Source organism: Fulmarus glacialis, unplaced genomic scaffold (assembly GCF_000690835.1).
Source record: "Fulmarus glacialis isolate BGI_N327 unplaced genomic scaffold, ASM69083v1 scaffold35497, whole genome shotgun sequence".
Taxonomy (NCBI): Eukaryota; Metazoa; Chordata; class Aves; order Procellariiformes; family Procellariidae; genus Fulmarus; species Fulmarus glacialis.
In genome coordinates, this window is record NW_009221889.1 from 360 (window position 1) to 14,291 (window position 13,932).

General features: G+C 51.7%; 2 protein-coding genes across 2 annotated transcripts in view; one reads left to right on the plus strand and one right to left on the minus strand.

Moving 5' to 3' along the window:
• Nucleotides 1-2,129: 2,129 nt before the first annotated feature.
• On the plus strand, nt 2,130-5,814 carry SARM1 (sterile alpha and TIR motif containing 1; the record flags this gene model as incomplete). Its single annotated transcript, XM_009581275.1, has 8 exons — nt 2,130-2,748; nt 2,887-3,099; nt 3,220-3,311; nt 3,802-4,037; nt 4,157-4,250; nt 4,735-4,924; nt 5,028-5,149; nt 5,685-5,814. Coding segments are annotated over 8 exons (1,696 nt in total), but the record flags the coding sequence as incomplete, so codon positions are not given.
• A 4,941-nt stretch (nt 5,815-10,755) lies between these two features.
• Nucleotides 10,756-13,932, minus strand: part of SLC46A1 (solute carrier family 46 (folate transporter), member 1) — a gene marked incomplete at its 5' end in the record, with an annotated part of 3,373 nt that continues 196 nt past the window's right edge. Inside the window, 4 exons of the mRNA XM_009581274.1 lie at nt 10,756-11,038; nt 11,566-11,722; nt 12,772-12,855; nt 13,250-13,932. The exon at nt 13,250-13,932 is cut by the window's right edge and continues 6 nt beyond it. Coding sequence (XP_009579569.1) covers nt 10,963-11,038; nt 11,566-11,722; nt 12,772-12,855; nt 13,250-13,932 — 1,000 coding nt within the window. The remainder of the gene's footprint in view (nt 11,039-11,565; nt 11,723-12,771; nt 12,856-13,249) is intronic.

The window sequence follows — 13,932 nt, forward strand, 5'->3', positions numbered from 1 at the left end:
GGAAGTGAGGCCATAGGGGGGGGCCTGGCCGGCCAGCGGCCCTCGGAGCCCCCCAGCCCGTGGCCCCTAGCTCAGAGGCTGGAGATGTGCGTGCCGTGCCCCAGGACAGGTGAGCGGCGTTGGGCTGGCTCTGCCAAAGCGTCCTCACATGTGGGGTGGGAGCATGTGTGTGTGTATACAAGCACATGTATGACGGCACGTGTGCACACGTGGACCTAGCACATCTAAACGCACAGCAGTGCTGATGCGGCACCCGCCCGCAGCTCGCCCTTCAAACACCATGAAGGCACTCCCGCAAGGTCCCCCAACAGACGAACTCTCCGCTCTGCCCCGTGTCTGGTCCGGCATGCCCCAGCAGCCCCGCCTGCGGCGTGCCGGGCCCCGAGAGGAGCCGCCTACCTGCCGTGAGCAGGGTCAGGATCAGGCCTTTCTCTCCTGGGAACCCGCAGGCAAATACCCGGCTCTGCCAGCTCCGCTCTCCCTCGCTGCGCCCAAGCCCAGCTGGCCCCAGCCAGGGCTTTGGGCGCGGGCGGAGGAAGCCTGGTCAAAGTTTGCAGTCTTGCTCCAGCTTCACGGGCCATGTGTCTTGCTGTAAGGTTGTGGACTCGCAGCCTGGGCCTCGCTGCACACGCTGGCAGGCAAAAAGAAGCAACAGCTAAATCAGGAAATCCATTAGAGTGGAATTAATCCCAGGAAACATCACTGGCACGGTCTGAATTCAGCACTTAGCTTCCTGGCAAGAGAAAGCAGCTGCTGGAATCACCGTCTCTGCTCCAGGAGCAGTTCATGGGCCACGGTCTTGGAGCAGCCATGGGCCCCCAGCCCCTCGTTCCCCGCAGCTTGACCCACCATCAACCTCCGAGCGATGGCAGGGAGGTGTAGGGTCCCCTCGTGGGTCCAAGCCTCTGGCTTAGAGACCTCTCCTAGCATCCATGCGAAGCTGCAGCGGTGCTTAGCCGGGAGCTGGACTGGTCCTGGCTCCATTCTGCAGTTGCAGGGAGCCGGGGACCTGGCGGGGCTGTGTTTGTCATCCAGCTCCATGGTTGAGTCTGGGCTCGGAGCCAGTCCCAGGCTGAGGGCTTTTTTTCCAGAGCTCTCCATCCACAACATTTGCTGCCAAACCCACCCCAAGGTCAGCATGAGCCATGCGGGCCACAGGCTTCCCAGAAATGCTCTTCCCCCCTGCCAGCGCAGAGAGGCTGGCGTGCCTTCACCCCCGCCATCACTGGGGGCCCTCATGAGCAGCACGGCATGGGGCATCCGCGCCAGCGCTTGTGCCTTGTGAACGGAGCAGCTCCATCATGGCACCAAACAGGTCATTTCTAAGGCCAGAGATTGCCCCAGACAAGCTCATGGGAGAGCAGCCAAGAGCCCATCATTTCCCCCTTCCTCACTCCATGCTTTTAGGGCACAGCCCCATGCAGGTGTCATTTTAAGACCATCCCCGCAGCACAGGGCTCCCAAGGCCAGCCATGGCCGAGCAGCAGCTGGTGGCCCTCGGCCGCCTGCCCCCCGGCTCTTGCTGTCCTCTTCTAGGAGAGCGCAGGGTTGAGGAAATAAACAGCTTTCCCCCAGGCTGCCTCCGCGCCGCCATCCCAGGACAGGCAGATCCCCATCTCTCGCACACCCCCGTGGCCAGTTCTGCGTGGTTGCTCAGCCAGGTGTGAAACCCCCGTCCTGGGCTTGGCACCGATCTGGAGAGCAGCCAGAGGACGGCACTGATTAGGGAAAACGAGTTTTCACCCCTGAACACGAAGCAGCTCACAAGCATCCAGCAAAGCTGACTAAGCAGATCTATTTCTAGCCTGGCATTAGCCTACCCTGCACTGTTAATTGCTACGTACGTCTTGCCTCGAGCACAAGAGCCTCTGGGGTGATGGTCCTGGGCTGTGCACCCATGCCCTGTCCCATCACAAGCTCTTCCATCAGACCCAGACAGGTTCTTCCAACACCAGCCTGTCGCATCTCACTGCATCGCAGCCTGACAGCATATCTGGCAGCCGTGTCCCACATCTGGCTGTCATGGGGCAAACACCACCGAAGCACGGGGGAGTTCACACGCCAGTCACTATTCTCACTCCCTGCACGGCCATCTGCCCCTCACCTGCCTGTGCCTCTCCTTCCTGCAGGGATCGGATCGCTCGGATCGGTCTGGGAGTGATTCTGAACTTAGCTAAGGAGCGAGATGTTCCCCAGCTGGCGCAGAGTGTCTCTGGTATCCTGGAGCACATGTTCAAACACACCGAGGAGACCTGTTCCCAGCTCATCTCTGATGGAGGCCTGGATGCTATCCTCTACTGGTGCCGCTGGACGGACCCCATCGTGCTGCGGCACTGCGCCATGGCCTTGGCCAACTGTGCCATGTACGGAGGGCAGGCCAACCAGCGCCTGATGATTGAGAAGAGGACGGCAGAGTGGCTTTTTCCTCTGGTGTTCTCAAGAGACGATGAACTAATCCGCCTGCACGCCTGCCTGGCCATCACGGTGCTGGCCACCAACAAAGAAATCGAGAAGGAGGTGGAACGCTCAGGGACACTGGCTCTGGTGGAGCCGTTCATCGCCTCGCTGGATCCGGAGCAGTTTGCCTGTGAGATGTTGGGCAGCAGTGACAACAGCCAGGGGAGGACGGCAGACGACCTGCAGCGGCTGGTACCCTTGCTGGACAGCTCGCGGCTGGAAGCACAGTGCATCGCTGCCTTCTACCTCTGCACGGAGGCTGCCATCAAAACCAGGCAGAAGAAAACAAAGGTAAAGGGTAGGTTGGCCTGAAGGAAGGAGATGCAAAAGGGAAGGGTTGCCACAACTGCATCTTGGTGTCTTTTGCTCCCCCTGTGAACTCATCAAGTACCCTGGTCAAAGTGATGTCTCCTCCCTTTGCGTCCCCAGATTTTCAGTGAGACTGGGGCTACGCAGAGCCTGAAGAGGGTAGTGTGCTACTCCACCAGCAGCACCACCTCCTCCCTGGCTAAAAAGGTGCTGCGCATGATAGGGGAGGAGGTTCCTCGGCGCATCCTGCCCACGGTTCCCAACTGGAAGCCCTGCGAGGTGCAGACGTGGCTGCAGCAGATCGGATTCAACAAATACTGCCAGAGCTTCCTGGTAGGGCTGCGTGCCGGGGGAGGGACACCTGGATGGGGTGCCCCATCTTGCAGCAGAGGTGTAAGCATCTCACCCAACAGCTTTTCCCGGGACCTTTCCAGCCTGGATTTCTCTTGGCAGGACCACCAGGTGGATGGGGACATTCTGCTGAGGCTGACGGAGGAGGAGCTGCAGGAGGATTTGGGGATGGACTCCAGTATCACTCGGAAAAGGTAGGACCAACACCAGGGCACGCTGGCCTCTCTCATGGTTGTCACCACAGCGGCAGAGCCAGGGAAAAGGTCTGTGCCTTTCCCTTCTCACAAAGACAAGAACAGAGATCCTCAAAATGCAAAACCTGGACTGCCAGGGCTTTTCCAGTGCAGTATCCAGAGGGATTCCTGCAATAGGGCCAATGTACGGGAGAGGTGTGGGATGGGGAGAGACCACCTATGGCACAGGGGAGGTGGGATCCTGCAAGTTACCCAGAAAGATGGGAACTTAGCTGAGCTCCTCATACCTCCACGTCCTGAGAGCCAACACTCCCGCAGTCACGCAGCTGTTCTTCTTTTTTTCTATTCCTTTAGCTCATTCTTCACCACGGCATGTAACTGCACTCTCTCTCCTGTGCGGATAAAAGATGTGGTGCCAAATGCCTCTAGGTCCTGCCTGGTCCAGCAGCCTCCCTTTCCCGCTCCACGCTTTCATTTGGTTCTCTGCCAGGTTTTTCCGGGAGCTGACAGAGCTGAAGACCTTCGCAAACTATTCCACCTGCGACCGCAGCAACCTGGCCGACTGGCTGGGTGGCATCGACCCCAAGTTTCGTCAGTACACATACAACCTGCTGACATGCGGCATCAACCGCAACTTCTTGCACCGGGTGACGGAGCAGCAGCTGCAGGAGGACTGCCACATCAACACGGGCTTCCACCGCGTCCGCATCCTCACTGCTGCAAGGGGTGCGGGTCCCGCTGCTACTCGCTGCGCTGGGAGCGGGCGGGTGGAGGCGAGTATCGAGGGTTGTTTGGGATGAGCTGTTGGGTATTTTTAACTTTTGGTTCCTGTTTGCTCTGCCTAGAAATGCTTCACTCCCCTATAACGCTGCAAACTGCATCCAATGGGACTGATGTATTTATCAGCTACCGGAGGAGCACCGGGTCACAGCTGGCCAGGTGAGTCCTGCAGGCAACGATATGGTGCTGGGCTGAAGCCCCGAGCGAAGGCTGGTGATCAGTTGTGGGAAGAACGTGGAGCTGGGAGAGCCGCAGGCTGCAGTGGGGAGGAGGGAGAGGCTGCCAAAAGCTGCAGTGCAAATGGGGACAGCACGTGCCATAAACTGCACGGTGGACAGGCTAATTCCCAGTCCTGTCACTGCCACCCTGTCTCTCTTTGACGCTGACTTACGCTTTTTCATGCTGTGCTTGTAGGGCTGTAGGGGATCACAGCAGGGAGTTTACATCCTGCTCCCCGTGTTTTCTGCGTGGGCCCAGACTCCTGTAAGCAGGCTGGGCTGGCAGCTGGCGTCTCAAGGACCATTCTGTTCTCTGTGGGAGCCTGTTCACTGCTCCTCTGTCTCCTCCCGTCTTGGCCGACATGGTGGGAAACTCAGGCACTGGCAGTAGCTCTCCTCATGGTGCTGTCTCCTCTCCCCACCAGCCTGCTGAAGGTCCACCTGCAGCTGCATGGCTTCAGCGTGTTCATCGACGTGGAGAAGCTGGAGGCAGGGAAGTTTGAGGACAAGCTGATCCAGAGCGTCATGAGTGCCCGCAATTTTGTGCTAGTCCTCTCGCCAAACGCGCTGGATAAATGCATGGGAGACCCCGAGTGCAAGGACTGGGTGCACAAGGTAGGAGATGCCATCAGGTGGGAGCTTGGTGGATGCTGGAGCAGGAGGGGGCTAGTGATGGGCTGACACGGGCCATAGCCTGAGCACTTGCATGTTCCTGCAGGAGATCGTGACAGCCCTGAACTCTGGAAAGAACATCGTACCTGTTACAGACCATTTTGAGTGGCCAGACCCAGAAACACTTCCCAAGGACATGAGGGCTGTCCTGAAATTTAATGGTATCAAGTAAGTAAAAGGAACCCATGCCATGGTGCCTTGACACCTGGAGAGAACGGCTCGCGTAAGCTGTAGCAAAGAGCACAAAGAAATTTGGAGAAACAGATGAGGGAGGCAGAACAGGCCAAAGGGGAGGTGAGTCACTTCAGGTACTCCAGAGCATGAAGGGAGCAAAGGTCCCCACCATAACCCTTCTGCTGTTTTTGGGCTTGGGGCTCATCCTCGTGCCCCCAGCCCTCCAGCCAGGAGTGATGCTGGCAGGTTTCGCAGCTCACCTGGGTTCCTCTCGCCTCCTGCTTCCCCTTCGTGCAGCAGCGCTGCAGGCTGGCATCCCAACCTGCTCGTAGCCCTCCAGCCTGGCAGGGCACTGGGGAAGGGGCTTTCCTGCGGCATCCAGTGTTCCTCCATTTTCCATGGGGAAAAGGGTGCTCCCAGAGAGCTGGGTTGGAGGCAGGGGCTCTGGCTCCTGACCCGATGGCACTGAGCTATCTCATGGCATCTTGCACAATGGAAAAATTAACTCAAATTTCCCCCTCGAACACAGGTGGTCCCACGAGTACCAGGAGGCCACAATCGACAAAATCATCCGCTTTCTCCAGGGCCGTTCCTCCCGGGACTCCTCGGCTGGGTCAGAGAACGGCCTGGACTGCTTGCCCTCCCTGGGCCAGACCTAGAACCAGCACAGCTGCCTCATCCCCTCCCGAGACTTCCCAGGTGACCCCTTTTTATGTGGGGCCAAATTTCTCCCTCTAGATTTTTCTCCATCTTAGTACCTTGACTCATTAGCCCCCCTTCACCCTCCAAACGCAAGCCCCTGGTGCTAGAAGGCCAGTATTTACTGATACGGTGCCTGGTGAGCCAAGCCAGGGTGGACTCTGGGATGGACAAATTGACTTCCACATCCTCCCTTGGAGTGGCAGGACATACAGGCCATGCCCCCCGCGATGCAGGGCGCGAGAGGGAGACCGACCCCATCCTGCAAATAGGGCCACAAAAATCATCAGGGGGATGGAACGCCTCTGCTATGAAGAAAGGCTGAGAAAATTGGGGTTATTCAGCCTGGAATAGAGAAGGCTTCGGGGAGACCTTATTGCAGCCTATCAGTACTTAAAGGGGGCTTGTCAGAGAGATGGGGACAGACTTTTTAGCAGGACCAGTGGCGACAGGACAAGGGGGAATGGTTTTAAACTAAAAGAGGGTAGATTTAGACTAGATACAAGGAAGAAATTTTTACAGTGAGGGTGGTGAAACACTGGCACAGGTTGCCCAGAGAGGTGGTAGATGCCCCATCCCTGGGAACATTCAAGGCCAGGTTGGACGGGGCTCTGAACAACCTGATCTAGTTGAAGATGTCCCTGCCCACGGCAGGGGGGTTGGACTAGATGGCCTTTAAATGGCTGCAGCTTCCCCCAGAAGCATGTCCAAAGAGGAAAGATCTTCTGAGGACCGAAAGCTGGCGAATCAGTGAGGGGTACATTGCAAGAGGACACATGAGAGAGAAGAGCAGTTGAGAGGGAATGGTCCATAAGCATCTTATGGCCTCTGCTGGGTGCTGCAGGAATATCGTTGCAGTCAGAAGCTGAGAGCAGGAGAGGGCAAATAAAAGCTAAGCCCTAACGAAATCCCCGTGTTTGGGAAAGATAACACACAGAGGCCTTCTCAGCTGCTCAGCAGCAGCTTTCTCTTTCCCAGTAACGTCCCTTATCACATGAGCTCGCTCCCTCCTATAGGGCTTTTCACCTCCTAATGCTGCAAAACCACTTTGTGCTCTTAACTCCAGCAACAGAAGTTTGGGTTTAGATCACATGAAGTTTCCACAGGGTCTTTGCGAAAAGTGCTTTTAAAAAAACCCCCTTCCCTCCATCTGATGTCTCAGCTTTACCACTTTATCAGGTCTATACTTATAGGGCACAGGAGGCTGGATTGTGACTCTGGAAACCATATATCCATGCAGATACGGAAGATGCTAATTGCTGTACTGTACTCGCAGAGTTATTATACACTAGCTGTACTTCATTCTGTTGTTGGTGCTCCACAGCAGATCTCCCGTGCTCTGTTCCTTCAAACAGGAGCTGGCGTATCTCTTTGCTGACTAGCACTCACCCCTGACAGCCCTGGCTAAGCTCCTCAGGCTGAGGGTTGTCCCTACTCCCTGCTGGATGCAATACCAAGTAGTATTTGTTTCTTTCTACCAACCTCTTCTCAACACCCACCAGGTCTTTTTGTAGCTACTCCCCTTGAAATATCAGGAAAGAGCAAAGTCGATGCAAAGGGCATGCGGAGGCTGCTAGGTGTGAGCACCGGCTGGGAGCAGGACTGGCAGGTGAGGAACCACGGGCACCCTGACACACCTCCCCTGAATTCTGCACTCCCAGCCTTGTCTGGCTTCTCACAGCTGCTTGGAGGGTGAGCAAGCTCTCAACATGACATTTTGCAATTAGGACCAGAAATTGCAGCTCCTACCTGAGCTTGTCTTTTTTGATGCAGAGCAAAGTGAATAATGCAAAAAACCATCCTTGTTCAGAGCACACACAGGAGGAAGAGCAAGCCATGCCCAGGGAACACCAGCCTGCCCTGACGATCTGGAGACCAGGCTGATGCACCACCCTGCAGAAGCAGCGAGCTCCTTTGCCTGTCCCTGCTCAAGAGAACTCAATCCTTTCAGGAGGTAATGAGGAGTCTCAGCCACCTTGTTCTTCTCCTGGCTCTCCCCGAAGCCTTGCTGCCTGCCTTAACTGGCAGGAACCCAAGAACATTTCCTGTTGGCTTAGATCCATAAACATTTGAGAAAAAACAAAAAAGTTAAATTCTGGTGCTTAATCACAGCTTTATGGATAGTTCTTATCAGCTCACAGTTAATGGCATCTTTGCTCTCCAGTGAAAGGTTAACAGCTATATCTGCCCAGCATTCATCAGAAATAGAATCTAATCTCCAGATTAAATATGAGGGGAGCCAGCAGATGAGCCCAAAGGTGAATCTGCCAAAGGATAAAAGCCACTTGTTAGCTGCTTCAGGGAAAAGTCTTGAGTAACTGATTGAATGTCAAGGCCTTCACGGCCACTGAAGGAGTCCCACACAAACAGTCCTAAGGATTTTTCTCCCTACAGTAATACACAAGAAGATTATTGCATCTTGTTTCCCAGGAGCTCTCTAGCAATTAACCTCCTCACCCACAATTCAGTGTAGAGATTTACTTGTTGTCTACAGCTTAGGTGTCTCACCTGCAATGAGATCCCATGTCATGCTCCAGCTGCCCAGACTGTGACTCTTCCTGTTTCCCCATCATTCAGTTATCTTCACCTTAATGAACTCGCCCTGCTCTTGACAAAACATCCCATTCCCACCCTCTTCCAGTCTGAGCAGACAGTCTCAAGGAAATGAATCCTTCTGTTCTCACCCTTCCTTATTCTTTTGCTATGTCATGTCAGGAAGTGTTTAAAGTTGTTCTATCAGACATTATTAATAAATTTGGTTTATACTCTAACTCCCCACCTCTTTTCTGTTTGTGTCACATGCTTCTCTCCCTGCAGCATTCTCACAATTGCTCTCTCTTGCCGTCATGCTTTCTCATCCTCTGAAGGGGCAGCAGAATTTACATTCTCCAGGCACCATTCCAGGCACCCACACTTCACACTCATCTTTGCACGGACTAATGTAGCTCACTGCATCCCCACAGACTCTCTACCTGCTGCCCTCAGTCACGATGCATGGATCATGTATTTGCTTCATGGTTGTAGTTCTTGGAGGACAGCCTAGAAAAACTTTGCTTTAGTTTCTTTAATAGAGCATAATAGTTCCTATTGAATTTCACCTTTGCAAGCACACTGACACAAACAGGAAAGCAGAGCCAGTACACAAGTTTCACTTCATTGCACAACATTGAGCAGCTGCTAGCATTGGCGTCCATGGAGTCTGTTGGTAGAGACGACTTACTTCACAATCAGTTCAGCTACAAACACCTAATGCAACACTCACAGCATGCCCTGTTCCTCAGGGAGGCTAATTCTGGGCTTAGGCTGTCAATCAGACATGTAACTCCAGCCTATGTCCACTGGCATAACTACACAGATCAAGTGGCATAACACCAAGTTCTTAAAGCTTCCCTACTTCTCCACCTCCTGCTTGTCTACTCCCCAATTCTCCTGCTTTTATCACAAACTCCTAATGAACAGGAAACAAGCTGTATACAAGCATTTCACATTTACTGCGTATTGAAGGACAGGCTAGAGACTAAGCACTCCTGCAAGCTTTACTCTGGTGTTCAGGAAAAGCAAGCTTTGGCTGCTTGCAAGTCCCAAATCTGCATTTTTCCTGACTCAGCACTCTCACACGCTCATTCCCCACAAGGCAGATAACTTCCTGCTGCTGCTTCTCTACTGCACAGTCTTCAATAAAAGAAGCAGCATGAAATTAATGGAGATAAGCACAGAACAAGGCAAGGACAAAAGACATCAACAGATGTACGAGAAAAGCTATCTTTTTATGAACCATAAAAGAAAATGGAGGTTTTACTCATTCTAAAAGTAACAGGTCTGCTAAGCAATTTCATAGTTAAGGACATCATTGCCTTCATCTGAACAGCGTGTGCAATGCAGTGAAAACAGAACTGCTGGTTTATGGCAGTTTGAAGAAAATAGGATTGAGGCAATTCAGTTAATGCTTTGAAAAGAACAATTATAAGTACCATGAACATGGGGTTTTCTTGCTGGCATCAACATATCCTAAGAAGGGCAGCAGAAGTGAGGTCACTGACACAAAATTGGGGCATAATTTTATTTCCAAAGACACTAGTCCTGTCCCCACACCAGCTCATCCCAACAGCGCTATGCACTGATGAGGAAGGACTGCTTTTGGCTCTGCCATAAGCACAGCAGTAATTTCACATGACACTAGGGCACATTTACCACAGTTGGAGCCTCAAATTTATAATATAAGGGTCTTCAGTTAGGGAGGCCCAATTTTGTCAATTTTAGCCTTAACTTCATCAGTTGGGGCAACTGTTAGTTAAGGCATCCACTTGCACCTTAATATTTTCACACGAGCTATTACTTCTCAAAAGTACCTTTGAAATCCTGGGCTGAGCTGCAGACAGACAGGCAGGACATGCCACTGGCACCCCTCGCTACAAGCACTTCATGCATTAGATTCTCTCCCTTGGACGCCTCTAACTTGCGAAGCTAAAGCTAGTTTAATCAATAAGGACGGCAATAACACTCCTGTGGTAAACTACAGCTCATCATAAGGATTTCTGCAGGAGCCTAGTCTGGCATGCGACATTTGTATGACTTCTATCGACTGATTCGGAGCGCAGATCTTTCTCCTCAGCAGCATGCTGTTGGGTACCTCTGCTTCAGTCTCATGCTGCAGACTTTGGTCTGGGCCTCACCCACACCAACAGCTCATCTGCTGCACACTGTAGTGCTCAGAGGGGAACATGTCTGGCAATTAAACCAGAATTCAGTCCTCTCTCACCACTAAAAGCATGCCACAGAACCTTCCCTTCCCACCAAACCCCAAACCACTAACTGGCCTTGCAAATGGCCAATAATAGCTTTTACTCTTGATTGGCTTTTGGGTCTCTTGGGTTTTCTCTGACAGATGAGCCAACACAATGGCACAGAGGCATTCACATCTGCAAATCAAGTTCCTACTGGCAGTCGGAGCCATGATTTCCAACTATTTGGCATTTAAAAATTAGTAAGGACAAGCAAGACATCCCTCCCACGCTAATCTGTCCTTCAAGGGAAGAATAAAGAGCAGTCTTCGGATGGAGGAGGCCCACACTGCCAAGCTGGCCAATTCCGTGTTGCTAAGTTGCTGCTCAACCATCTGCAGGGGACAGGGAAGCATCTGAGAAGTGACTGTAGTCATGGTCTGAGTCCCAGATTTCTATCCACCTAAGAAAGAAAGAACAGTTAGAGCCTACAAAGGCACACTGGGATGTTGCTGAATGAAGTAAGTTTTAAAGTTTCAAAGGAACAGAACAAAATGACCCTGCCAAGAGCTGTTGCACTTCTACTGCAAATCCCAACACATTCTCCCTCTCAGGGGATTTGTTTTCTATTATGACACAACTTTTGCTTTAATTAGTAGAGAAACAACAGGAAGAGAGACTGCTAAAAGAGTTCCATCTCTTCCATAAAGGAGGACTTCCAAATTCAACCCCAGATTTTGGATTCCACTTTGAGGGTGAAGTGAGACTTTGAAGCACTTTGAATGTCAGCAGCTACATTACTTGGGCTGTAGGTTTATCGCTAGGATTCAGATGCCAGAAGAAATGGACCTGCACCTCTGCTTACTGGGGCACTAAACACCCTCTCATAAGCATAATTGAAAATATGCCTTAAAAACTGTAAGCTTCTATCCTAAGTAGAGTAAATAGTATTTTTCACATGGCAAAGTTTAGAAATTTGAAGTAAATTACCCAATAATAGCTGCTGGAATAAGAAGAATTATAGCTCCGAAGAGAAATGGGAATCCCCTCATGAAGTGCAAGCTGGCAGGGTAGAGAGAGTTGAACACTCCTGTAGCCACAAGTGAACACAGCCCTTCCACACAGGCAACAGAAGCAAAAAGAGCACCTGGAAAAGATATGAGAGGTTAATGATGAGATGATGAGACGGCCCTACCTGCAAATGTCTTTATCACGTCGCCTCCAGCGGGATTCTGCGAACCCTTCTAAGGGTTTGCACTGCCAATCAGAAAACTGGTGTCTGCATTGTGAAGTGTGGTAAGCAAGAGCTGGGAGCAGAGATCAGGCACACTGTGCTGGCCTGGCAGGCCAAACCTGTCAAGCTCAACTTCTCTGTAGCCAGGACCACCTCACTGACCTCCAGAATTTGTATCACCAGAGCTGAGCAGGGATATTATATATCAGCTGGATTGTAAATGCTTTAGACAGGGCTATATAGATCTGTTTACTGCCAAGCACATCTTATCGCTTGTTAAACATTAAGTACAGCAGAAGACTGCACTTTAGAGATTTAGCATCATAAATCTGGTATCAAGTGTGCGCCACCTTCATTCTAATATAAGAGTTGTGCAAAGTCACCTTTCGATCTTTCCCATCTCGATTCCCTCCTCCCCTCTGTCTGCCTGCAGAAGCATTCCTATACAGTGTTTAACAGCAAGTGCAAGCTCTTGAAACAAATTACTGCAAGAAAGGCAAATATGCTCCTCCTACAGGTTATCCATGATCCTTCACCATGGTCAATGATATAACCCTCTAACAACACTAGGTTTCTTCCTACTGTTACTGATCTACAGAAAAGAGTCATGGTCAGGGAAATCACTATTTTCTGCTCGTTATATAATCCATTTTAACTCTTGCCCCTTGTAAAAGTTTTGGAAACAAACAGATGGAAGAATGAACTATTCCTGAGCTTGAATGGAATACTTTTCATGTTGCTTTTCTTCTCTTGTCCTCATCTTGAAAATGTAGCAAGTCTAAATTGCTGAATGACAATTATTTTGAAAAAATAAAATGCTACCCTGGGCCTGAGGGTGAATGCAGGGGCACAAGAGTCCAAAGGAGCCAGGGAAGTCCTAACCTCCCAAAGCAGTTTAATTTTAATGTTCCAAGAAGACAGTGTTTCAGGACCTGGCTTAAGTGCAGCGGCTAACTCCTTACCCTGTTCCGTCTCACTGACCAGCTTGGAGAGCTTGGCTCTGATGACTGGAGTGGCTGCCATGGAAAGGAACAGAATCCCATAACCTGTGAGCAAGATACAGCACATTAGAGAAAGCTCAGCTGAAAAATACAGTCTCCGAAATCAATCCCAGAAATCTGTAGCTCCAGGCAGCTTCTCCCTGCTATATTTAGACCCAATTCACCCTCCTGCAACTCACAATGCACTTTAGTCTGTGTCTGCAGTGTAATACAGCTTCTGGGAAATCTAATGTTCTAGGAACTATATGATTGCACTTTCAACTTCAGTGTTTGGCCAACTTTGCTGATAGCAAGCCACAGTTTTGTTGGTACACGAGCTGAAACAGTGGCAGAACTTCCTCCATGTGCTTGAGCTCCCAAAAGCACACTGCCCTCCTGCATCTACTGGCATCTCTAAGCTAAGAGCCTAAGATATAGGGATTTAAGAATTCTGCATCACCTGTAAACATCAGTGGTGTTGTAGTAGCGAGAGAAATCACAACCAGTCCAGAAATATTGGAGATCAAGCCTAGCTGTGCCACCCAGGTGTCTTCAAGGCAGAGCTGCAGCAGCCGCAGCCCTCCCAGGCTACTTAGGTAAGCCAGGTAACTGGCGGCTGAGCCATACCCAATGAGATCAGCAGCCCAGCAGAGAGGGGAGCCAAGCTCGTACAAGACAAAAAGGTCCTTGGTTCCAAAATGTACCGTGACAAGAAGAAAGAAAGCCAGGGAGTAAAGAGCGAGCTTCCGCCTGGAGCTCAAGTGTTCTGGGGCCGTGTACAGCCTGTAGACAGCCTTGTAATGACTGAGCGTGAACAGCTTGGCTGGTTTCTGCTGCTTCACCGATTCCTGAAGACAGAAAGCAGCGTAGAGAGCGGCAGCAAGACTGGCAGTAAGCACGAGCCAAAAGGGGTTGATGTACCCCTGAGCCTTGCGCCACTGGCCGCCGCCAATGCTGGCCAGCATGCCCGCAATACCGAGGCACGCCTCGAGGATGGCGACACGAAATGTCCGTGCGCGTTTGTCGCTGGTGTCGGCCACGTAGGCGAAGCAGCTGGCCAGGATCAGGTTGTAGTCTCCCATGAGGCCACTCAAAACGCGTCCAAGGAGAAAGTAGGCAACGTGCAGCTGCAGGTACATGACG